At 39.0% G+C, this 23,837-nt stretch overlaps 1 protein-coding gene across 3 annotated transcripts in view; it reads left to right on the top strand.

Moving 5' to 3' along the window:
* Positions 1 to 23,837, top strand: part of FER (FER tyrosine kinase) — a 162,685-nt gene that overhangs the window by 92,574 nt on the left and 46,274 nt on the right. For all 3 annotated transcript variants that reach the window (XM_062513104.1, XM_062513103.1, XM_062513105.1), the window contains exon 14: positions 21,168 to 21,224. In XM_062513104.1, the coding sequence (XP_062369088.1) occupies positions 21,168 to 21,224 (57 nt within the window). The remainder of the gene's footprint in view (positions 1 to 21,167; positions 21,225 to 23,837) is intronic.

The raw sequence follows: 23,837 nt of genomic DNA, 5'->3' as shown, positions 1-23,837 counted from the left end.
ATCACAAAAATAAGTTGGATACAAGAAAAGGTACTGATATTCCAGAATCAATGAAAATTTAAAACAAAAATTCCCTTTTTAATCAGGAAGCTATTGCAGAGTCTTTCAGGATGGAAATAAAAAGGTCTACATATTAAACTGTGTCAGTGTTTTAAGAGTCTCCTTTTACTTCTTCCAGCAGTTTTGCATTTAGTAGCTACCTAGTTGATATTTCATTCATAAACCAACTCCACTAATATCTTTGCATTTTAATTATGGGTAATCCCTTTGTACTCAATACATTTATTTTTTTTGAGACTGGTTTCAAGTCTTTGTGTTCAACAAAATTTTAGGAATTATGACAATTTGTACTTCACCATTAGTTACCTGATCCAGGGTCCTAGTTTTTTCCTGCTAATAATCCTAAGAAAGTCCAGCATGTTCTTTTTCTCACAATTTTTCTCACTTAATCTGCAGTTAACGATGCTATATAATTTTAAAATTTTAAGAATGGGACATTGGAAATACACATTTTTGTGTTAATATCTTGCTGATTACTAAACTGATGGTTCATTGAACCTAAGTTACTGCTTATATTCATTTTAGATCACATGAGAAAGCATGGGACATTAATTTTGATGTGTGAATATAATTCATTTTGATAAAAATTGTTTAAGCTACACATAAGGGGTGGTCAAGCTCAAAATGAAATATTTTTAAATCTTTTTGCAAATTTCTCTCTTTAATACTGTGTTTGTTTTAAATGTGTAATGCTGTAAAACAGCATCTCTTCATTCTCTTTTGCTTACTTTGAAGAGAGGGAGTTTCTTATTCCTGACTTTTTTGTTTCATTTTGTATGTTTTTTTCATAGACTTAAGTTCAGTTTATCCATAGGGTTGTGTAACTATAGCCAAATATTTTTTCTAGTACGTGTCTAGAAGTATATTCCTAAATGGCATTCCTGGTAATTTCACCATTGCCGCTCCTGCAACAGCAGCAGCGAATTCCCCCAAAGGAATCATCTCAGACCATTCTCTGAAGCAGAGAGAGCAAGAGGGAGTTCACAGCTGCCCCAGCCACCTTTATTTCCCAATATCAATTCTCATGATATCTCTGCCTCTTTAAGAGAAACCCTCAGAAAAGAGTAGCCAGCTGCACCTTCCCGGGGCACCTTCTTTTGTCTCCCTTACCCCCCTTACTGTCTCTTAGCAAAAAAATGGGAGAAAATTCTGTAAGAGAAGGAACAAAGAGGGAGAAAACCTAACCTCCAACAGGTCTTTTGTTTTTCTTCTTCTCAGGGGCAAAATGAAGTTGGTCCACTCCTCTCTGGGCTTGTTGACTTGAGTTAATCTTAGTATGAACTAAACTTAGTATTAACTAAAAATTAGTGGAAATAATAGTATTTCCTCTAGGATTGTGCTAGTTTGTGGTTGATCGTAGCTGCAGTGCACAACTACATCAACTGCTCAACTTTCCCAAAAATTCCCAAAATGCAAGTAACTGGCATCTATCCATAAAGCCCACAGGCTGCATCTGTTTTTTCATATGACTTACCTTGTCCTGGTATGCATCAGTGTTAATATTCAAGGGTACTTCCATCAGGATTACTAAACCTTTCTACTTCCATTCTGGTATGTTACATGAAGTAATGGAAAGGGTAACTGTTAGAACTAAGAAAGTATTGTGTGACAGGAAACTGTATAGGGTTTTTTAAATATACATATTGCACAGATTGCATGTAGGCTTTCATGAATTTATGAAATAGAATGTCAATTTCTATGTGTCAGCTATTAATACTTAATGGAAATTAAAACCAATGTATAGTATGCTTAGTGCTTCCTGACCAGCAGTTTGGCCAAATAATGCAGTGTTGAAAAGGGTGTTAGATATGTGATTTGAATTTCTTTAGAGCAGCTGTTCTCAAAAATATTTAAAATGTTTTGGTTTGAGCTATAATTTTTGGGTGGTTTTGGTTCTCCCATCTGATAAAAACTATTTGCTGTATTCTGAAGAAGTACTTCAGAATGAAGCAGAAGACTGTTGTGAGCTTTCCTTTTTAATTTGCATGGAACTCTGGCTTTCATATGGGAAAGTGGAGACATTTTAAGTTGTTTTCCAAAGTAGCATGTGCACTCTGACACCTAGTGCTGGGAGTTAATTTATGCATCATGTGCTCTTACCAGGGTGTCTTTCATCGGTTGCTTAAAGTTCATTTGGCATCTGCAAAGACTGTTTTTGCTTTGTTCACATTATAATGCAGAGCAGTCATTGTCATTTCATGTAATAATTATTTTTTTATGCAAATGGATGTTCCTGTGATAACCTATTTGGAAATTAAAAGTTAAATACGGCAAACTTCACATCAAAAAAATGAAGTTATGCTTTTAAGTTTGTTTTTGCTTTCCTTCCTTCCCGCAGTCTTTCATCCTCCTTTACTGTATTAGTAAAATTAATATTCACCTTCTGTGACGTTGCCCTTGAAAGGAACAGGCTTAATTATGTCACAAAAGGCCTGTCTCATGTACCATTTCATGTAGACTGAATTGCCTGCTTGGAATTTTAATAATTCTGTAATAATGGAATTTAAATTAGAAAAACTGAGGGCATTAAAAAGATATCTGCAAATAACTTCTTTAATAGAAAAGTGTGTGATATTTGTTTACAGTCTTCTAGAAAAAAATGCACATTATATTCTTCAGGTTGTTGTTGATGGACTGACTGGTACATAAAGTCCCTGAGTAACTCAGAGCACATCCAAGGACTTTATTAATAAAAATGCTGTTTTACACTGGATGTGTTTCAGCATTCTAACATCTTTGACCTCGTGTTTTATAGGCTTATAGATTTCTTGAAATATATATATTTTTTTTACATTTTTGCAGACTACAAAATCTGTATTAAGTTGTGAATGTGTTTCAGTTTGACTGCTAGAAAAGAGAATAAAACATAACGAATACCATTTTTTATTTAAATGTACCTGAATTAAAGTTTTCACTTGGATCATAAATACACCTTTGGAGCAAGTCTGCCCAGGATGCAAAACTGCTCATGGGAGGGAATTCAGTTTTCACAATCAGGAAAGATCTAGTCTGAAATAATGTTTTTCCCCTAAACATGTTTCAGATTCTAAGCACCAATTAATTCACTCTGGAGATCTGCTACTATTTCACTAGTGCTGAAATAGTCATAGTATGTGGATGCTCTGTAGTTAATTTAAATTCTGAGCTTATGGAACAAAATTAACTGCTCCTTTGTCCAGTGAGTTAGGCCATGTGTTCATTACTGTTCATTTTAAAATTCTGGATCTATTTTTGTGTGACAAACTAGCCTGTGATACGGTCTGATACATTTTGAGTACATAGGAAAATGGTGGATCATAAATGATGAAAGAAAAGTGCTGAGAGGAAAAAAACAAACAAAAAAACCAGGTATTTCTTAGTACATGAATAAATGCCGGTAAATAAGTTTGCAAACGACATGAGAATTCTCTGCAGATCTGATGCAAGATCTGTCTTGCAACGTATGAATATATTGATGAGTTAGACATGGAAGAAATTCTGAAGAGTTATAAATTTAAGTCAGAGATTTTCTTCATGAAAATCTATTAGTAAAAATCTGTCATGATGCTAATTTTTTGCTAGTGGGCTATCTGGGGGGTTTGTTTTATTTTAGCGAAGCAAGCTGAGGTTCACTGTTGCAGTCAAAACAGAGTACATGTGGTGTGTGACCCTCAGGCCAGCATAGCACATGAGGAGGAATTGAAGGAAGGTGCAGGACAGTCTCAGTTTCAGGGAAGTGCTCTTCTGCCTACTGGGAGGTACTGTATAGAAACAAGGAGACTTACAAAGGCCAAGTTTATCACAAAGATGGTCATCTCCTGGCAGGAGACAATTAAGATGGTGCAGAGGGAAGCAATGGCAGTAATGGTGCTGCCTGTGGGGAAGATCATCTTGACGACAAGTTTTGAGGAGCAGAGATCTGAAAGGCAGAAGCAGCCTGTAGCAGGGAATGATGAAGTTACTACAGCTCTACCTTGGCTGGGTTTTTCACTCCAAAGAGGATTCCTGTGGCACTCTGGATTACCTGTGTGATACCCACTAATTTGGCCTGGTATTCTGTAGGAATGCCAAGAAGCAAGGTGGTTGTCTTTGGGTGTTGGTTTTTGGCCTAAAGCTGTAATTCTTGTGGGCGTGGTCAAAGTCTAATACATGCATTTTTAAATGTCAAAATATATCTTCAATTTTCCTTTAGGAAATTGAATTCACCATTAAAAGTGAAAAATACAAAATACGAAATGCAAAATACATACTCACAGGAAATGAATGTATTTATTGAGTATGCACAAAGTAGCCTGCAGCTATTGACATTTAAAAGCAGAGTTTCTTGTCTTAATGTTAGAGATGCATTTCAGTTATGTTCTTATTTCTTCAGAGTTTGGAGGTGTCACAGGTTTTCCTTCTAACTTTTTCTAGCAGAGAATATAGCAATATTTCTGTCAGATAACAAAAGGAATTCATCACCCGTAATGGTGGCCTGTACTTGTCAAGGCATGTCATCCTGTAGAGAAAAGGAAAAAAAGAGAGTAATTTGCTGCTTGTGCTAACTAAATACTGAACCAAATTTATGTATAATTTCAGATATATTGACTACTTTCAAGATTGAAAGGATTTATTGTCTCAAAAAATCTCATTGTAATAATGCATTGTAATAATGCATTGCAATAATGGAGGCAGATAAGTTTACTTAAACAAAGAGTAATGAGGATTGTTTTATATTCAGTGATTAAGGTTTTCTGTTGGTTTATTTTAGAGGCCATGGCAATAAGTATCTGCGCTATTGTACGTTTTCAGTTCAGTTCTGTTTTTCTGGTATTTCTTTCTATGATCAGGCCTAGATTAAAATTGCAAGATAACACTCCTAAAGGGTGTAAGCATTATGCTCAAACCTAGAAGAAAAACTTATTTTATCAAATATATGAACTTCATTTTAACAAATCCAATGTAATTATTCACCAATCTCAAAGAAAAATCTCTCTCCTTGAAAGTTTAAATGGAAACCTTGGCAACATGTGCATTCCTACTTTCTGTACCACTTTTATATAAAATATAGAACGCCATATTCATGTGTGGAGTGCAAGTTGAGCAAAAGTAATTATCTCAAACACACTTATGAAACAGTAGGAAGTAGAAAAAATAACTAAAGTTTATGAAGCAAGAGATGGAAGCAAGCCATTCATTCTTATTTAAAAAAAAAAAATTGTTGTTGGGAAGGGGTGAAAATTTTTAAATATAAGGTTTTAGAGGAAGTTTTTTGATAATTGGTAGCTAAGAGAATAAAGTACTTCAATTAAAGCATCCTTCATCAAAGATTATTTCATTTTACTAAATTTTGTATTACAGCACAATAAAAAATTGTATTAGAATTGTGTATGATTGCAGCAGCTTTTCTGCTGAACTAACATACTGGGTTTTTTTAAGGATTCTGAGTTCTTCCAATGTTTGCAATTCAAACATTCCCTAATTTCCCCTAATTTTATATAAATTCCCTGATTTTATATAAGATTGTGAGTTGTAAACTTTTTGTATTCCTCTAATTATATTCTTCTTGTTTCACTAGGATGACTTTAATGCAGATAATACCTTGAGTTTTCAGTATTTTCATAGTATGTGGCTAACATGAGCATAACCTTCCTTGAATGTGGACTCTCATGGGTCAAAGAACACACTGTAGATTAAGAGCAGGAATGGGTACTGTGCTCTTAAATTATTTTGTAGAGTTGTAGTTGTGCACAGTGGGGTACTGTGAAGTAGCTTGTGGTTGCTTAAGTATTTCAGCCTCTGCCAATTTAAGTGGAACAAAATGTTAAAAAGGGGTGAAATGACGTTTCAGCTGTGGAGGAGCAAAGGATACATACAAAAGGAGCTACAGGATAAGAAGGGTATATTTTCTTAAATCAGGTCTGTGCATCTGATATATGTAATAGTGTCTGAATTCTCAGTAATTTCTGTTTATTTAAATGTTGATTAAGGAGGAATTCAGGAGTGAGAACAGGTAGGGCTTCAGGATTCCTTATTTGCAAGGTAAATACTGTACTTAACCTACTGTTAAGGGTAGTGCATGGATTTCATCATCAGTTCATAATGAGGTAAATGCTATTACCAATTCTATCCTTTCTGTTACATGGATTTCTTCCTAACAGAAATTACAATGATTTACATAGTGTATTACTAAAATGAAGATCACCCCCAAAGGGTGGTGATCAGTGGTTCAAAATCTAACTGGAGGCCAGTAACTACTGCTGTACCCCTAGGGTCAGTACTCTGTCCAATCCTTCCTTCAACCACTTATTCATTAACAAGCTAGGTGATGGAGCACGAGCAGTTTTACTGATGACACCAGTCTTTGAGGATGGGCTGATTCACCAGAGGGTCAAGCTGCCATCCAGAGGGACCTGGACAGGCTGGAGAAAGGGTTTGACAGGAGCCTCATGCAGGTCAGCAAGGGGAAGAGCAAAGTTCTGCAGCTGGGGGAGTGCAACTCCAGATGCCATGACATGGTAGTCATAGATTTTTCCCTTATCTCTTGTGCTCATATTTTAAATAGAAAGTATGAATAGTATATTTGTTTGCTTAATTGTAGGCCAGTTTATTAAAGAAGAGTTTTGACACATTGAGGATGTCACTGCATAATTAATTCTCAGAGTTTTGAGTTTTAGAAAAAAATGCAAAAAATGCAGGAAGGTGCAACTAAGCCTAACATAGCTGAGCATTCACTTCCCCTGTGGTAGGATGGGGGAGAGAAACAGGAAGGGCAAAAACTACGGAAGTCATAGGTTGAGATACAGACAGTTTAATGGATAAAACCAAAAGCTGTGTGCACAAACAAAATGAAACAAAGAATGAATTCGCTTCTTCCCATTGCTGGCAGGTGTTCAGCCATTTCCAGGAAAGCAGAGCTCCATTGCACATAATAGCGACTTGGGAAGAAAAATGCCTTCACTCCAAACATCTTCTGCCTTCCTTCTTTTTGCCCAGCTTTATATGCTAAGTGGGATATGGGATGGGGTATCCCTTTGGTCTGTTTGGGGTCAGTTGTCTTGACTGTGTCCCCTCCCAGCTACTTGTACACTGCTAGAATAGGTAGTGAATTCAAAACATTCATGTCCACTGCTTACATTTCATGTTTAATTTTAGAGAAGAATGTGTACACATGCATGCCATAAAGATTGCTTCATGTATAATCATTTTTGTCAACAAAAGGATAATTTAACATTTAAAACCAGAATATAACCCCATACTTAGCTACAGTGAACAGAATTACCCCAGCCAGAACCAGCACAGCAACAAAGAGTAGATTGCTACAGACTACACAGGAAAATTTTGTCACTAGTTCAGGAGAAAAAAGATTTCTGAAGACAGCATTCAGAAGATTACTAAAGTAACAGTAGAATCTCCTAATATCTAGCAGAGCCATTTGGTGTGTGTCTTGCTTCCCTTTGTGTATGCTTCACTGCTTGGCTTTTTTTTTCTGTCACTAAGAAATTTTTCAGTGCTTTTGATATCTGAATAATGAGTGAGTGGTATGTGAGAAACTAACAACATCTTCTTAAAGAACTAATGAATGTGATGTTAAAAACCCAGTGCAGCATGCTTCTTTTAAACTCTTGGCATCTGTGTAATGTTATATGACTTCTAATTAAAAGTCAACATCTGTCTTGCTTGGAATGCAGGTCAAGCTCACCAGTACACTGAAATCTCGTAAATTAAGACTGCAGTTTCCTTTCCATGTGGCAATTCCTGTGCTCTCACAAATTAGCTAATACAGCAGATTATTTGAAATTTTGGCATCTTACCTCTGTTCCAATTCAGTGGTTTTAACATGTTATCCTAAGATTTTGAAAGATAGTGCAAAATGAGCAGATGTGGGTAGAAAAGCATAGGATGAAAGATCTTGTTGTTGCGCTTTGAACAAAAAAATAATTTGGTAGAAGCTCTAATGTGGAACTTTAGCACACTAAAAGGTATTCCATACTGACAACTGTAATTTAGACATTATTTTTGAGGGATAAATTAAAATTTTCCTGGGGTAAAGAATTCATCTAATTGGAAACAACTGGATATTATTGAAGTTAAGTCAGGATGGAACTAAGTATGCGGTTAAGCACCTTACATAGTTCAAGGAGATTCTCTTGGATGTTTTTACAAACACCTGTAGTTCCCCCAACCCCATCTGACATGCCTTTTCATGTGTGGGAGGAAGTAAAAATGTGTTTGCACATGCAAGAAAATACCTTAGCCTGTTTTAATAATTTGAGGGTTTGGAGAGGGTGTTGTGCATGCATAATGTGACTCTACTTTTCCATTCCTCTCTGTTTAAATCACATAGAATGTTTAAACGAAAAACCACATTATCACATGGTTTTGTTGGCCTTTGAGTGTACAGATGACTTTCACTTTTTTATAGGGCATATCTGATCCAGAGCTGCTAATTTTTCTGTTTGAATATATTTGGTTAACAGGTGTTCTAGTTTGAAAGACAGGTGTTTGTGAAGGAAAGCAGAAGCCTTTCTTTGAATTGAAAAATGTGATCCTTCTTTTCTACAATTATGATTTTGAAATGAAGGGAGCTCTTAGGCAAAGATATGGGCATAGGAATAACAGTTCTTTCCTAATATAACTAACAAGACAAACAAGAACAACAACAGTTATGAAATTAGCCACAAACAGAGCAGTAACTCAGTCCCAGTCCCTTTCTGGCTGCAGGCACCTTTTCCCTGAGCTGCAGTTCCCGGTGCTGGGGGCAGGCAGGTCCCGCAGAGCTGCAGGAGGGCTGGGGGTGATGGCAGCGCTGTCCCAGGGGGAGAGAGAGATGGAGAGAGCCCTCCGCTCACGGTGTGGGTCCTGGTGCTCAGCAGAGTGCTGGATGGTGGCAGGTTACAGCGAGAAGGCAGCAGGGCAGGGTCCCACAGCAGTGAGGATGGCTCCTGGTGCTGGGATGGCAGAGATGGGACCGAGGAGGCGATTGTCCTTCTCGTCCGAACTCCGTGGGGAAATGGGCCGAGCCAGAGCCTTCTGTCTGCTCTTCTGGATGTTTGGATATCGAGGGGTTTCCCTCTTCTCTCCCCTCCCCCTTGCTAACAGGGCCTAGTCAACAGGTATCTTAACATGACAATGGGGAAAATTCCACAAAAGGAAAAGGGAAAGAACTAACCCCCAACATTATCAATCCCGAATTTTCCCCTACCATCATGCTACATCAAATTAAAATCTTCCAATTATAGACATCCATACAGTTACAGATACAGGCACAGTATCATAGGTAGTTCACCCTAAAACAAGGTCTCCTTGGGGTATGCATCAGATTTCTCCATCCTTTTGCATCACCTACCAGTTACAACCTGGTCCTTTAGCAAAAACAACCCCACAGTTTGGACTGGAGGCAGAGTTCACCCAAACAGTTTTTCCTAGCATACCTCTCATGTGCACCACTGGAACCTTATCTCCACCTGGTATTCTCAAGGGCTCAGAGTGGGCAGGCCCTGCTCGATTAGTGGAACCTCGGGTGTTCACTAACCATGTGGCCTTTGGTAGATTAATCTCCCAGTTTTTGAAAGTCCCCCCACCCAGTGCCTTCAAGGTGGTTTTAAGCAGCCCATTGCACCGTTCCACTTTCCCAGCCGCTGGTACATGATAAGGAATGTGGTACACCCACTCAATGCCGTGTTCTCTGGCCCAGGTGTTTATGAGGCTGTTCTTGAAATGAGTCCCATTGTCTGACTCAATTCTCTCAGGGGTACCATGTCTCCAAAGGACTTGTTTTTCCAGGCCCAGGATGGTGTTGTGGGCAGTGGCATGAGGCACAGGGTAGGTCTCCAACCATCCAGTGGTGGCTTCCACCATGGTCAGCACGTAGCGCTTGCCTTGGCGTGTCTGAGGCAGTGTGATGTAGTCAATCTGCCAGGCCTCCCCATACTTATATTTGGACCACCGCCCCCCATACCAGAGGGGCTTCACTCGCTTGGCTTGCTTGATGGCAGCACACATCTCACAGTCATGGATAACCTGGGAAATACTGTCCATGGTGAGATCCACCCCTCGGTCTCGTGCCCACTTATAAGTGGTAGCATCTCTGCCTTGATGACCTGAGGCATCGTGGGCCCATCGAGCCAGGAACAACTCTCCCTTGTGTTGCCAGTCTAAGTCTATCTGTGACACCTCTATCCTTGCAGCCTGATCTACTTGCTCATTGTGTTGGTGCTCCTCATTAGCCCGACTCTTGGGGACATGGGCATCTACATGACAGACCTTTACGGGTAGCTTCTCTACCCGACTGGCAATGTTTTTCCAATCATCAGCAGCCCAGATTGGTTTTCCCCTACATTGCCAGTTAGCCTTTTTCCATCTTTCCAGCCAGCCCCACAGAGCATTGGCTACCATCCATGAATCAGTGTAAAGGTAAAGCTTTGGCCACTTCTCTCTTTCAGCAATGTTTAGGGCCAGCTGAACGGCTTTGAGTTCAGCAAGGTGACTTGATCCACCTTCTCCTTCAGTAGCTTGTGCAGCCTGTCGTGTGGGGCTCCATAGGGCTGCTTTCCACTTCCGGTTCATCCCCACAATGCGACAGGAACCATCAGTGAAAAGAGCATAGCAAGTTTCATCTGCTGGCAGTTGGTTGTATGGCGGGGCTTCATCAGCCCGGGTCACTTGTTCTTGCTCCTCTTCATCGGCAAGACCAAAGTTTTCACCTTCTGGCCACTTTATAATTATTTCTAAAATCCCAGGGCGATTTGGGTTTACAATATGGGCGCGCTGTGTGATGAGGGCGATCCACTTGCTCCATGTGGCATCGGTGGCGTGGTGGGTAGAGGGGACCTTCCCTTTAAACATCCACCCCAGCACTGGTAGTCAGGGTGCCAGGAGGAGCTGTGCTTCTGTGCCAATCACTTCTGAGGCAGCTTGAACTCCTTCATAAGCAGCCAAGATCTCCTTCTCTGTTGGGGTGTAGTTGGCTTCAGACCCTCTGTAACTTCGGCTCCAGAATCCCAGAGGTTGGCCTCGGGTCTCACCAGGTACCTTCTGCCAGAGGCTCCAGGACAAGCCCTTGTTCCCGGCTGCAGAGTAGAGCACATTCTTCACCTCTGGTCCCGTCCTGACTGGGCCGAGGGCTACAGCATGAGTGATCTCCTGCTTGATCTGGGCAAAGGCTTGCTGTTGGTCAGGGCCCCAGTGGAATTTGTTCTTCCAGGTGACCAGGTAGAGAGGGCTCCCAATCTGGCTGTACTCAGGAATGTGCATTCTCCAAAAGCCTATGGCACCTAGGAAAGCTTGTGTTTCCTTCTTGTTGGTTGGTGGAGACATCACGGTGATCTTATTGATGACCTCAGTGGGGATTTGGCGCCGCCCGTCTTGCCACTTTACTCCCAGGAACTGGATCTCTCGGGCAGGACCTTTGACTTTGCTCCTCTTGATGGCAAAACCGGCTCCCAGCAGAATCTGGATGATCTTCTCTCCTTTCTCAAATACTTCCATTGCCGTGTTCCCCCACACAGTGATGTCATTGATGTATTGCAGATGTTCTGGAGCTTCACCCTTTTCCAGTGCAGCCTGGATCCATCCATGGCAGATGGTGGGGCTGTGTTTCCACCCCTGGGGCAGTCGGTTCCAGGTGTACTGCACGCCCCTCCAGGTGAAAGCAAACTGAGGCCTGCACTCTGCTGCCAGAGGAATGGAGAAAAATGCATTGGCAATGTCAATGGTGGCGTACCACTTTGCTGCCTTGGACTCCAGCTCGTACTGGAGTTCCAGCATGTCCGGCACGGCAGCGCTCAGCGGTGGAGTCACTTCATTCAATGCACGATAGTCCACAGTCAATCTCCATTCTCCGTCAGACTTACGCACAGGCCAGAGGGGGCTGTTGAAGGGTGAGTGGGTTTTGCTGACCACCCCTTGGCCCTCCAGCTCACGGATCATCTTGTGGATGGGGATCACGGCATCTCGATTTGTCCTGTACTCCCTGTGGTGCACTGTTGAGGTGGCAATCGGCACTTGCTGCTCCTTCACCTTCAGGAGTCCCACTACAGACGGGTTCTCTGACAGTCCAAGCAAGGTGTTCAATTGCTTAATGTTTTCTGCCTCTACAGCAGCTATTCCAAAAGCCCACCTGAGTCCCTTTGGGTCTTTGGAATAGCCATTCCTGAGGAAGTCTATGCCTAGAATACACAGTGCCTCTGGGCCAGTCACAATTGGATGCTTCTGCCGCTCTTTCCCAGTCAGGCTCACCTCAGCCTCCAGCAAAGTCAATTCCTGTGATCCCCCCATCACCCCAGCAATACAAACAGGTTCTTCCCCACGTATCCCAGTGGTATTAGGGTACACTGTGAACCAGTATCAACTAATGGTCTGTGTTTCTGTGGCTCTGATGTGCCAGGCCATCGGATCCACACTGTCCAAAAGATCCAGTTTTCCCATGCCTCTCCCTGGCTGGAGGCAGGGCCCCTTTAGCCCTGGTTATTATTTCCTTCCTGGGCATAGATATTGGAGGTTCCCTCAAGGGGATCTGACAAATCATCCTCCCTTTTATAATACCCTGCATCTTGGTTATGGGAAGTTGAGGCTACCTTCACTTTAGTGGAGCTCTTTTGGTTAATGTTTCCCTCCCTGAGTTGACGCACCCGCGCTGCCAGGGCAGAAGTGGGTTTCCCATCCCACCTCCTCATGTCTTCCCCATGGTCACGCAGAAAGAACCACAGGTCAGCTCGTGGGGTGTATCCTCTCTCCCTAGCTGGGGGACGTTGGGCTCTAACTCTGGGATCTGTGACTCGCACTGGTGCTGCATTGACCTTCCTCATCTCCTCCCTCACCCCTCTTATCTCCTCCTTAAACTCCTCTCTGAGTTCCCTAATCATGGCAGAGACCTGAGCCTGCATTAGGTCATTCATTATACTCTCAAAATTTCTGAGCTTATCGGCAACAGAACCCACTGTCTCGTGGTTGGTGTCAGCATTAATGGCTGCAATGAATGTGGTGTATTGAGATGGCCCCAGGTGTGCCAGATTCCACAACATCTGCCCTGTGCACCTGACCTTGTCGGGGTCATTGTCATGTTGTCCACCCCTCCCAAAGAGTACCTCCAGTATTGCTACTTCTCTCAGCTGTTGGATCCCCTCCTCAGCGGTCTTCCAGTGCATTCTATGGTGGTGCTCCTGCATTCTCTCTCTATGGACAAACCTCTCTCTTACACTCATTAAAAGCAGCTCCCAGAGGGAAAGGAGGCCTGGCTCCCTTACGAATATGTGATCCACACCTGAGTCCTGGGTCAGGGGTCCCAAATTCCTTGCCTCAGTGCCATCCAGCTGCACACCTATACCCATAAGGTCCCAGACCCACTGTGACCAAGTTGTAAAAGCCTCATGCCCCTGTTGTACAATGTCTTTACGCAGATTACGGAGACTCTCGTACAACAGGGACCTGGTGATGATCTCAACCTCTGGCTCCCCTGCTTGTTGTGAGGGCCCTGCTTTCTGATCCTTATTATCTAGGTGCTTTGTTTTTACCCTAGACTTCCTAGTTTCCATGGGGGCAACTGCTGCTGGCTGTGAGTGCCCTTGCAGTTCAGCTGGAGCCTGGAGAGATGTAACATTTGTGGGTTCCACTGCTGCACCATAAGGTTTTTCTTCTTTAAGGCAGGGGGAGAGTTTCTCAAGAGCTGGGGAAAGGTACTCCTTCAGCATTTGGCCCATTTTGTACTCCTTCACTAGAAACCCCACCCACTCTGGGTGGTTTCTTTCTGAGGTGGGCTCTGGGGCAGGGTCAGGCTCAGTGGCAGCATCCTTAACCTCTGGGGCAGGGTCAGGCTTTGGGGCAGAATCCTTATTTCTTGGGGGATGTATCAGGGTTGTCATGCAAGTCAATCTCCCCTCATCTCTGAATGTTAAATAGAACAGTTTTATAAGGCCTATTAGCAATGTCAGCCACTGTATGATATTATTATCACTTAGAAGAGATTTGAACCTTTCAAAAACTGGTGGAGCAGACCCAAAAAAACTGTAAGGGGTTGGGACAAAATTTTTCCTGGTGTCATATCCTCACAATATGTGCCATCATTAAAGTAACCACAAAAACATACAGTTAGAGTGTGATAGCCCTGAATCCATGTACCCACCTTCCAGAGGAAGTTAAAAATCCATGAATTTCTCACGTTATCAGCCCACAAAATGAACTGGATAATAGTTACAGCAGCCTGAGTTATAGGACCCATGTTCAAGTAAGGGATTGCAAATGGGAGAGTTAAAGCTGTGGCCACAATGAGCCCGCACCAGGGTAAGCTGGACAACATGATGCCACCTAACACAAAATTGAGGTAACTCAAGAACTGTTACTCCTTTTTCACCCTTTCCTCTCAATGCCCTCGGGCCTCATGTTGGGTGCCAAAATCTGGCCTAGTTTGAAAGACAGGTGTTTGTGAAGGAAAGGAGAAGCCTTTCTTTGAACTGAAAAATGTGATCCTTCTTTCCTACAGATTATTGTGATTTTTAAAGGAAGGGAGCTCTTAGGCAAAGATATGGGCATAGGAATAACAGTTCTTTACTGGTATATCTAACAAGACAAAGAAGAACAACAGCAGCTATGAAATTAGCCACAAACAGAGCAGTAACTCAGTCCTAGTCCCCCAAAAACAGATGATCCAGCGTACTTTGTTTTGGTAGCTGAAATTATTGTAGTCAGTAGAGAGGAACAGTATATAATTTAAGGTGCTTGAAATATAATGGTTTTGACATAAACTTGACTTTCCTATGCTTAAGGAATTCACATGTTATGTATTCTTCTTTTCCTCCGTTGTTTTTTTAAACTTCTTTATTTTATTTCCTGCCTTTTTCCTGAAATATCCTCAGCATCATTTTAGCCCTTCCATGAATAAGAAAACATAAGCTTAGGGAGTACTGTGAAAAAAACACTGAGAAAAACAGGTATTGTATGTTGGATTGTACAGTCATTTTTTCTACTGCTCTTCAAGAAGGAATGGTCAAAGAACAGCTCTGCAGGTAATCTGAGGTAATTTCTGTAGCTTATAAATTGCACTTTATAAAAGTAGCTTTTCCAAATCATACTTCCCCCCTCCTGTTATATGATCATATAGAATTTGGTTTAGCAGGCAGGTTGAACTTCACAGTATTTTATATAACAGTAAGAAGTCAGATAAAATAGTACGTTTATCCCAAGGAGGTAAACCTGTCTGAGGTGTTATTCTGTTTTATAGCTCACGGTGAGTTTAATCAGTGTGGCTTAACACTGTGCTGTTAATAATGCAAAGCAGCTTCCATAACACTTTTTACAGCTCATGAATCTTTATTCTGAAACAGTTTTAAAGAAGTTGCTAGTAAGGTTTTGCAAAACCCTCCTGTAAAACTCACTCATTCTTATGAAAAATCTTTTCCTCTCAAGGACTTGAAACACATAGTTTATGATTCATGACATTGATATGAGCATTAGATCTACTGGCATAGGTGGTATCAAAAATAGCATTTCTCTAAAAAGACAGTTTCTCATTCCCACATTGATAAGCCCTATCCACATGTACACAGCTGTTACTTTTTTTTTTTGTCTCATTCATCAGGTCCTGATAAGTGGGATTTGAATACCCATCTGATGAAAATTGTCTGTGATTCTGATTTTCTTTGCCATAAAAAGAATTTTACTCCAATTATCCTTGGTATTGAAAATGAAAGATTAACTTTCCATTTTTTTTGATGTGGAAAAATAGCCCTTAACTGCAGTAATTCATGCTACTGATATTTCCCATTTAACTTGGAAGAAGGAGAGCAAATAATACTTTCCAAAGTATTTTAATGCATTTTTTTTCTGCTTAAAACATGAAGAAACTGGTATCATGTGTGTTTATGCACTTTTTTTGAGATATTGACAACACTCCTCTATTTTGAGGGTTTTTAGAAAAATGTTAAGGATTGATGTACAGGGATGAGGCAAAGGGGAGGCATATTTAGGTTTTTCATAAATGCCGGATGCTATACTTGGATAGATTCTTAAGACTGGAAAGTCATATGTTTTCAGTTCTCTTAAAGCAGTAAGTTTTGGCTTTTGTTGATTCATTCTGGGGCTCCATAAATCAACTAAAGTTTCCAGCCTCTAGAGTTTCTTATCTTTTTTCACTTTTGTTACATCTACAATTAAGATGAAAAACAGTGACAGTGTTTACTATAGATACTGCCTTCTGAACTAGGAAGAGTAAATAATGTGACAGAGAATATGACGTGAGTAAATAACAGCAGTAATAACATAAAGGTCTTATTTTCTCATGCTGTGTTAGAACCTGATCAGAATTTCCTCACTCTTCCTCTTTGAAAAATTTTGCTTTGGAGTTTGGGTAAGAATCTTGATTTTCTTTGGTGGTTCTCTGAAACTGAATACAAGCACTGGTGGCTTCCCCCCCCCCCCCCCCCCCCCCTTTTTTTCTCTCTTTTTTTCTTTCTCCTTTTAGAAATGGTAAGATTATTTGATCCAGATATTTAAGCTGAGGCTCATAAATTCATACCTAATTCTCAAAACGTCTGTTTTTAAGTTTACTATCCAATTGCTTTACTGCTGGTTTTTCTTTTGAGAAAGTACTATTTTAGAATTCTTAATGATTGAAATTTTTACTGAGAAGTGCAGAAAAATAATGCTAAGGTAATTTGAACACTAATTATTAGTTTATGGTTATGCTTTCTATTTTATTGAAAGCTGTTATAATTTACTGCAGATAATTTGTAAGTTTTCTTCCTGGCATAGTAATATGTGATCTCTTTGATGTTGTTTTTCCTAATGAGGGGAGATGGGCAGGATAATAACTTCACTTATACATTTTGAAGATGTTTAGGGGAATAATGATAATACTTCAAACGCATAGATTGGAAAAAGAAAAATGAGATTTAATTTTCTAGAGCAACCATCTGCTGTTCAAACTGTTCTCAGTGGCTTGCCAACAACTCCACTGAATGCTCACTGAAGGACTGATGAACAACTGATTCTTTGCTAGCTGTTCAAGGTTTGAACCTTATCATGGTCTAGCGAACCATGAAACACCCTAACATTATAAAAGGAATTCTACATTTCCAGGAAAAGAATACTGTATATCCAGAGTATTTTATTTTATGAGTAAAAGGAGATATCTCTGGTTGTTTTTAAGTATTCCTTTCTGTCCTGGTTTGAAAGACGGGTGTCTGCTAAGAAGGGCTGGAACCTCTCTTTGAAGTGGAAAATGTAAACCCCCTCCCTCCAATTTATTATAATTTTGTAATTAAGGGGGCTCTCAGCAAAGATACGGGAATAGGAATAACAGTTCTTTACTAGGAAAATTAAAATAGAAATACAGTATTACGAAGAGCTAACCCAAAACACTGTCAGAATCAGAATACAAGCTGACACCCCATCAGTCAGGGTGTTGGTAGCTGTCCCATTAAATGGTGGCTGCAGTCCTCCTGGACTGACAGATATGGTTCAGTTGAAGCAGTGCTCCTGTAGAAGGGTGCAGTGTTCTTCCAAAGGTGCAGTGATGATGTAGAAGGGTCTGGTTTTCTTCTGGAATCCAGTGGAAAAAGGCTGTTCTGATGTTCCAAATCTCAGATTTTATTTAGGTAGGAAGTGTTTGGCTCCTCCCCCTGTGTGGAGCATCTCCCAATGGGATGATGTAATTTTATCAGTCATACAGTGGGACTCAATGGCCCATTAGCAGAAGATATCTTCCTGGAGGAAGGATGGGTTGTGGAAAACATAAGGAACACTGCCCCACCTGGCTTTATCAGATGGCCCATTAACAGAGAATATCTCCCATTGAGATAACAATCACTGCCCCACCTGGTTTCAACAGATGGTGACAGAATACATACTTTTGGGCGGGTCCTGTACTGCAACCTAAGACACTTTCCACAATTGAAAGTTTTATTTCTTTAATTAGTGGTCTGTTTGTAGTTTGGTTTTTGTCAGTTACAATTAACCTTTGAAATAACTCTCCTCTTTTAAAGTGTTTATCTTTGTTGAAATCAGACAAGTGTGCTGGGTAGTTACATAGAGTCTGGAAAGGCAGCAAGCTGCTACATATAAAAACCTTCAGTGTGATGTGTGTTACCAAGTACCTCGCTATAGAGGAAGGGTAACTTTTAAGGCTGACCAAGTGCTCCCCTTTGTGAACTGAATGGTTGATAACTTGTTTCTCAGTGTTTGACAACAGCTGTATCAGTACCTCCAAAGGTAAGCTACACTGATAGGATTCCCAGCATCTTATTAGTAAACCTCTGCTTGAAGTGTGATGTTCATGTAATTCAGTTTCTCCTCCTGGAGGAGGCCAGAGGACCGAAATGAAGTAGAATGTGGTAAAACTTGTGGATTTCCCAAGTAATTCCATTTGGAAATAAGGTATATAATCAAGATTACAAATGAGTATGCTCAAGTGTTAATTTGTGTGACTGAGTTTTTCTGAAGTGCTTTTATATTTCATGGTCCAAAATTAACAAGAGAAAAATCTGAACAAGCACAAGATGAAGAGAGATTTATAGTGCTGTTGCAAGAAGAGGGCTGCATCATAAACAGCTTCCTTCTTGGTGAAATTGTCATGGGTATTAATAGTCTCAGGACCTCTGTTCACTGTCATTCAGATTAGTTTGATTAGGTACAAAAATGTGCTGGATTTGCTCTGTTTGACTTAGAAGCAGCTAACTCTATTGAAATTAAAATTTCTGTGACTTGGACTGATGTGCATTAAAGTGTCTGTTGATCTATACGTACATTCAGGAATATTTTTTATGTCCCATTTTGCTGTAATATTTGTTTTGTAACTTTCAATATCATTTGCACACGTGATTAATCTGTAGAGTAATGGCATTTGACAACTTGAAAAATCCTTACATTCTATTCACAGTCAGAATTAAACACTTAGAGGAGATAATGAACTTAATGATTAGAGTTATGAATATTTCATAACTCTTTTTTATGATGTGCTGTTGGATGAGTATCCATTGATTTGTATGCCTTACAGATGTCTTTAATTACTGACAGCTATTCAGATTATTGAGTGATGTCATATTAAACTCAGGGCAATTCAGTTTAGATTTAGTGGGACAAAAAACTTGCAGTAGAATGTCTTATTATTGACCTTACTGTTCATATTATAGTTTATTAATTAAAGGCAATTTATCTGAACGAATGACAGTGTGTTTTGAGCACTATTAAATTGATGTCTAACACATTGAAAATAGAAAATTTTGGTTTTTTTCTTTTTTAGTGCCAGAATTGTACTCTGGTATGATGCACATGACTCTTCTATTAGATTTTTTTCTTATTTTCTGCTGAAGAAACTGCTTTTGTGCAGTTTATAGGAGTTATATCAAACAGCTGATCAAACTTCGAATTACTCTTTGATTGTGAAAAATCTGGCAGAACCACAATAAATTAACAAATGAGTTAAAGTGCTATGACTGAAGGCTTTTATAAAAAGTACAGGTAATGGTTAATGTACAGATGCAATGATAATAAATCCTTCTACAGGTCATTTGATTCCAGTTTATGGTAATTGTTTTTTGGTTACTTCTCTGAAGAATTAATCAGATTTTTTTTTTCCTTCATAAACAAACTTTTAAAATGTCATATTGTCAATTTATTAAAAAAAATATTCATTGAAGTACAGAATCCTTGGAGTTAAGTGGTAAAAAATCCATTAAATTTTAATTCTTTAACTTTTTTGCTTTACTCCACTTATTTCAATTGTAAAAACCAATATGTTAATACCCCTAAGTAGTAATTCTTGTGAGTTTGGTTTTTTTAAAGCTTTCTTCACAAATTGTTTTCTTTAGCCTGAGTATTATTATTAAAAGAGTGTGCAGTTTAATGGCATTTCCTATCTATTTGTAGTATGACAGCTTCTGAATGAGATACTCAGCAAAAAGTATCAAAAAGGAGGAGATTAAGGAAATACATTTCTTTTGATGTTTGATCAATAAGGCAGCAGTTTTAGGCAATAATCTCGAGTATAGAGGGAAAATAAATTATAGTATATTGAGAATTTCCTTATAAGTTTCCCACCCAGGGAAGAGAAATAGTAAAGATTGGTTTGCATTATGCAGCATTGTGGTGTGGTACAGGAGTTCTTGGAATGGGGCTGTGTGCTGGGAGTTTGGGTTAATGAAGGCATTCAGAGAGTCTTTAGAATGCGTAAGTATAATGTCTTACTTGTGGCATTGTACTTATGAACAAAAGCATAGAAACCACAATAGCAATGATCCCCACCCCTTTTTTGATTTGCTGAATTCACGTTCGACAAAAAACCTCCAGAGAGACTGACTCCAGCTCCCTAGGCATCTTACTCCAACTCCTAACCATTCTGTCAGTGAAGAATTTTTTGCTAATTTCTAATCTGAACCTCCACTTGCACTATTTTAAACCATTTCCTCTCATCCTTTCATTTGGGATGTGGCAGAAGAGACTGACCCCTACCTGGCTGCAGCCTCCTTTTCTCCAGTTTGAACAGCCCCACCTCCCTCAGCTGCTCCTCATTGGACCTGTGCTCCAGACCCTTCCCCAGCCCTGCTGCCCTTCTCTGGACACAATTCCAGAATGGGAAGGCCTAGAGTTGGTCACCAGTGCCCAGCACAGGGGAATGGTCAATGCGTGGACAAAATGCTTTATCTGGCATGTGTTATCTTAAGCAGTTGCTTGTAATATTTCCAACTACTAGAGAAGATGTAAAATATACAAATATGTGTACTGTTGTGAAGTCAGCAGATCAGTTCATTTCCATGTGCACTGAGGAGAAAAATGTGGGAGTTTTTTATTTAGTAATAAGTTACTTCAAATACTAAAATGAAGTTTTCATATCTCATTTTCACTTGACAGATTTTTAAAATCAGGGTGCTAAATATAATTTCCAGAGCTTGTGTGAAACTTTGCAAAGTGCTCATCTATCTGTATACCATCATGTTGGCTTAATTTCTAATAAAAATTTGATATTCAGTATCTCTCACTATTTTATTGTATAGTGGGATTTCTAAACTCTTGAATTACAGTTGCTTTGCTTTAAAACTTCTTGGTATGCTTGTGATTGAGTATTCTGAATACTTCTTCAGCTCCATTTCTATTGAAATGTATCTTAAAGAAACTGTCTTGCATATTTGCACAGACTGAAAATTCTTTCCTTTTCGTAGGATAAGAAATGGGTTCTCAATCATGAAGATGTCACACTGGGGGAATTACTGGGCAAGGTAAGTAATAAAGTGAGCTAAATAACGTTTGAGTAAGTATACTGTGATCATTAAGCTATTTCTATATAGCTTTCCTTTTAAATTACTGTGGTATGCAGTTTTTATGTCCTTTTTTACACTAATACACAAGACACCTTTATGCTTTAAACAGACGTAAATCACACTTACTAATAAATACTATAATGGTTGTGCTGAAAGTACATGACTAGCAGACACGGTTTTCTCTTTTGGAAGGGTTTTGAGCTAACTAGGTTTCTATGAAGCATGATGTGTCTGTTTTACTTTCTGTACTCTGAGAAAAATGTTGCAAAATATGAATAAAAACATTTCAAGAAATAGGTATATGTTTATGTATCTGTGTGAAATTTAATATGATGAAATGACTAAATCATTATTAAAACAAATGCTAATTGCTTGTGCATGATTATTTTCATTCATTCATTGATGAAATTAGGTAATTTCACAATCTTATTTGTGAATTTAATTATCATATAAATTAATTATATTATTTTATAAATTAATGTAAATTAATTATATTAATTCTTCTGTAGTTCATAAACTTGTAGTTTACAAAGTCTGCTTAGGAGCTACAAATCTTTAAAATTAGGCAAACTCCTCAGATTTTTAGCACCTTTGCACCTACAAAGACCATTTTGGGTGCTACTCTGGACACAGTGTTTGTAAAGATTTTCCAAAAACTGAAAAAAAATAAGGCTAAATGAGAAAGAAGCAATTTGAGACAAGAGACAGCAAAAGAACTGTGTTCTTACTATGATACACACTAAAAAGAATCAATAAGAAATTCAAGAAGTGGGGGAATGAAATACCACCATAAACTTCTGTTACCAGGGATAAAATCTCTTTTTGACAGTGTAATATGACAAAAAGTATGACCAGACTGAGCTGTGCCTTCTTAAAATGCAGATGTTACTGCAGGATCTTCACATTCTTAAGCAGGATAGTATCAAGGGAGAAAAATAAAGATGTTCCACCCATAAAAAAGCCATGACTTGCTAAAGAATAATTCTTAATTACTTTTGATATGTAAAGACAGTTAAAACAATTTGAAAAACATTTTAGTAAATTCAATTTAGATGTGTATTGCATGTTTTTGGCATGAAGAGTTTTTAACATTCATTAGAGACAACTGAGAATTTTTAAGTGACTATGGAAGGATATTTTTTAAAAAATATAGAACAGGCTTAAAACTTTCTTGGAACACAGCATGAATCTTATGCATTCATCTCTAAGAAGATTTAGTCATACTAAAAAAGATAAGAATGACACAAACATTGGCATCTGTATGACAAAATGTGAAATAAACTATAGCCATTCACCACAGAAGTGAGAAATCTAAAAAAGTCTACAAAACCTTAAGTGACTTGGAAAAAATGAGGAAGAAATAATGAAATTTTAATGTGTGAATGATGCAAGCTTTAGGAAAGATGAAAATTTTCCTTCACCTCAAGAGTGAATGGTCAGTTTATTTACTCAGCATTAATTCTATAATGCCCCACAAAATGAAAGTTGCATAATAGGAATATGTTATACTAAAAATCATGTATCTGATAATACTTCAATATTCTCAATAAAGAAGTAAAGCATTTTTAAGATTTAAATAAGGCTTAGGGTGGGTTCAGAATTTGCAGTTAAAAACTTTTGACCAGAGGGGTAGAGGAAAAGTGGAGCAACTCAGCTGCTTACCTTGGGTGCCTGATGCCATTTCAGATCTGAGAGGTATAGTGTGCTAGCCTCTGGAAGTGCTTTAGAAGGACTCTCAGAGATCCTAAGCCTCACTTGCCAGCTATATCTTGTCCCAGGGTAAAGAAAAAAAATCCTGCAGATTGTTCAGCCCTACATTTCTTGCTACTTGCACATCACTGTTTTCCATCTGTGAGTTTCTTTTTTCCCTCTTCTGTCATCTTTTGGCAACACTAAATTCATCTGCATGATGTAATGAAATCTTCATCACTCTGGAAAGGAAGGAAAACATCTCCAGCAGACTTTTTTGAAGTCATATGCAGCCTCAGATACCAGGAAACAGAAGTATAGTACATGTGGAAATTAATCAGACATAGTTTCAAAATTGAGTTTTGCTTATTCTTTGCGAAATACAAAACTTAACTAGAAGTATGAGATCTGTAGTTTTCTACTTGTTTCCTTCTCTTGAGGTTTTTTTCATTGATGCCAGTGTTTTACACCTCACAATTTCCTTCTTCTTCCAATTTGTGTCCTAATTAATTTTCCTTTTGTTTTTATGAAATAAAAATTCATCTGTTGGAGACTTTTATGGTATGGTATTTATTACTTAATTTTTCTTCTATGAAAGCTAAAAAAAAAAAAAAAAAAAACAAACCCTAACTTACCTTGGGGGTATGTTGTTCACTACCTAAAATGTCTGATTATAAAAGGAGCTGCTGTCTAAAGTTTTGTCCAAATAGAAGCCTTACTGATTTGCCTTTATAAAGCAGTGCTGAGCTTGGGTTTTAAAGAAAGTCTGTATCACCAGACACAACAATACATTCTGCAGTGGGTTTAATTTATGATAGAAATTAATATTCAGTGTTGTCATTCTTTGTATTTTCCATTTTTTTCTTTCTTATATATGAGAGT

Source organism: Cinclus cinclus, chromosome Z (genome assembly GCF_963662255.1).
Source record: "Cinclus cinclus chromosome Z, bCinCin1.1, whole genome shotgun sequence".
Lineage (NCBI taxonomy): Eukaryota > Metazoa > Chordata > Aves > Passeriformes > Cinclidae > Cinclus > Cinclus cinclus.
The sequence above is the reverse complement of the archived record's forward strand: the minus strand, read 5'-3'. Positions and strand labels throughout refer to the sequence as shown.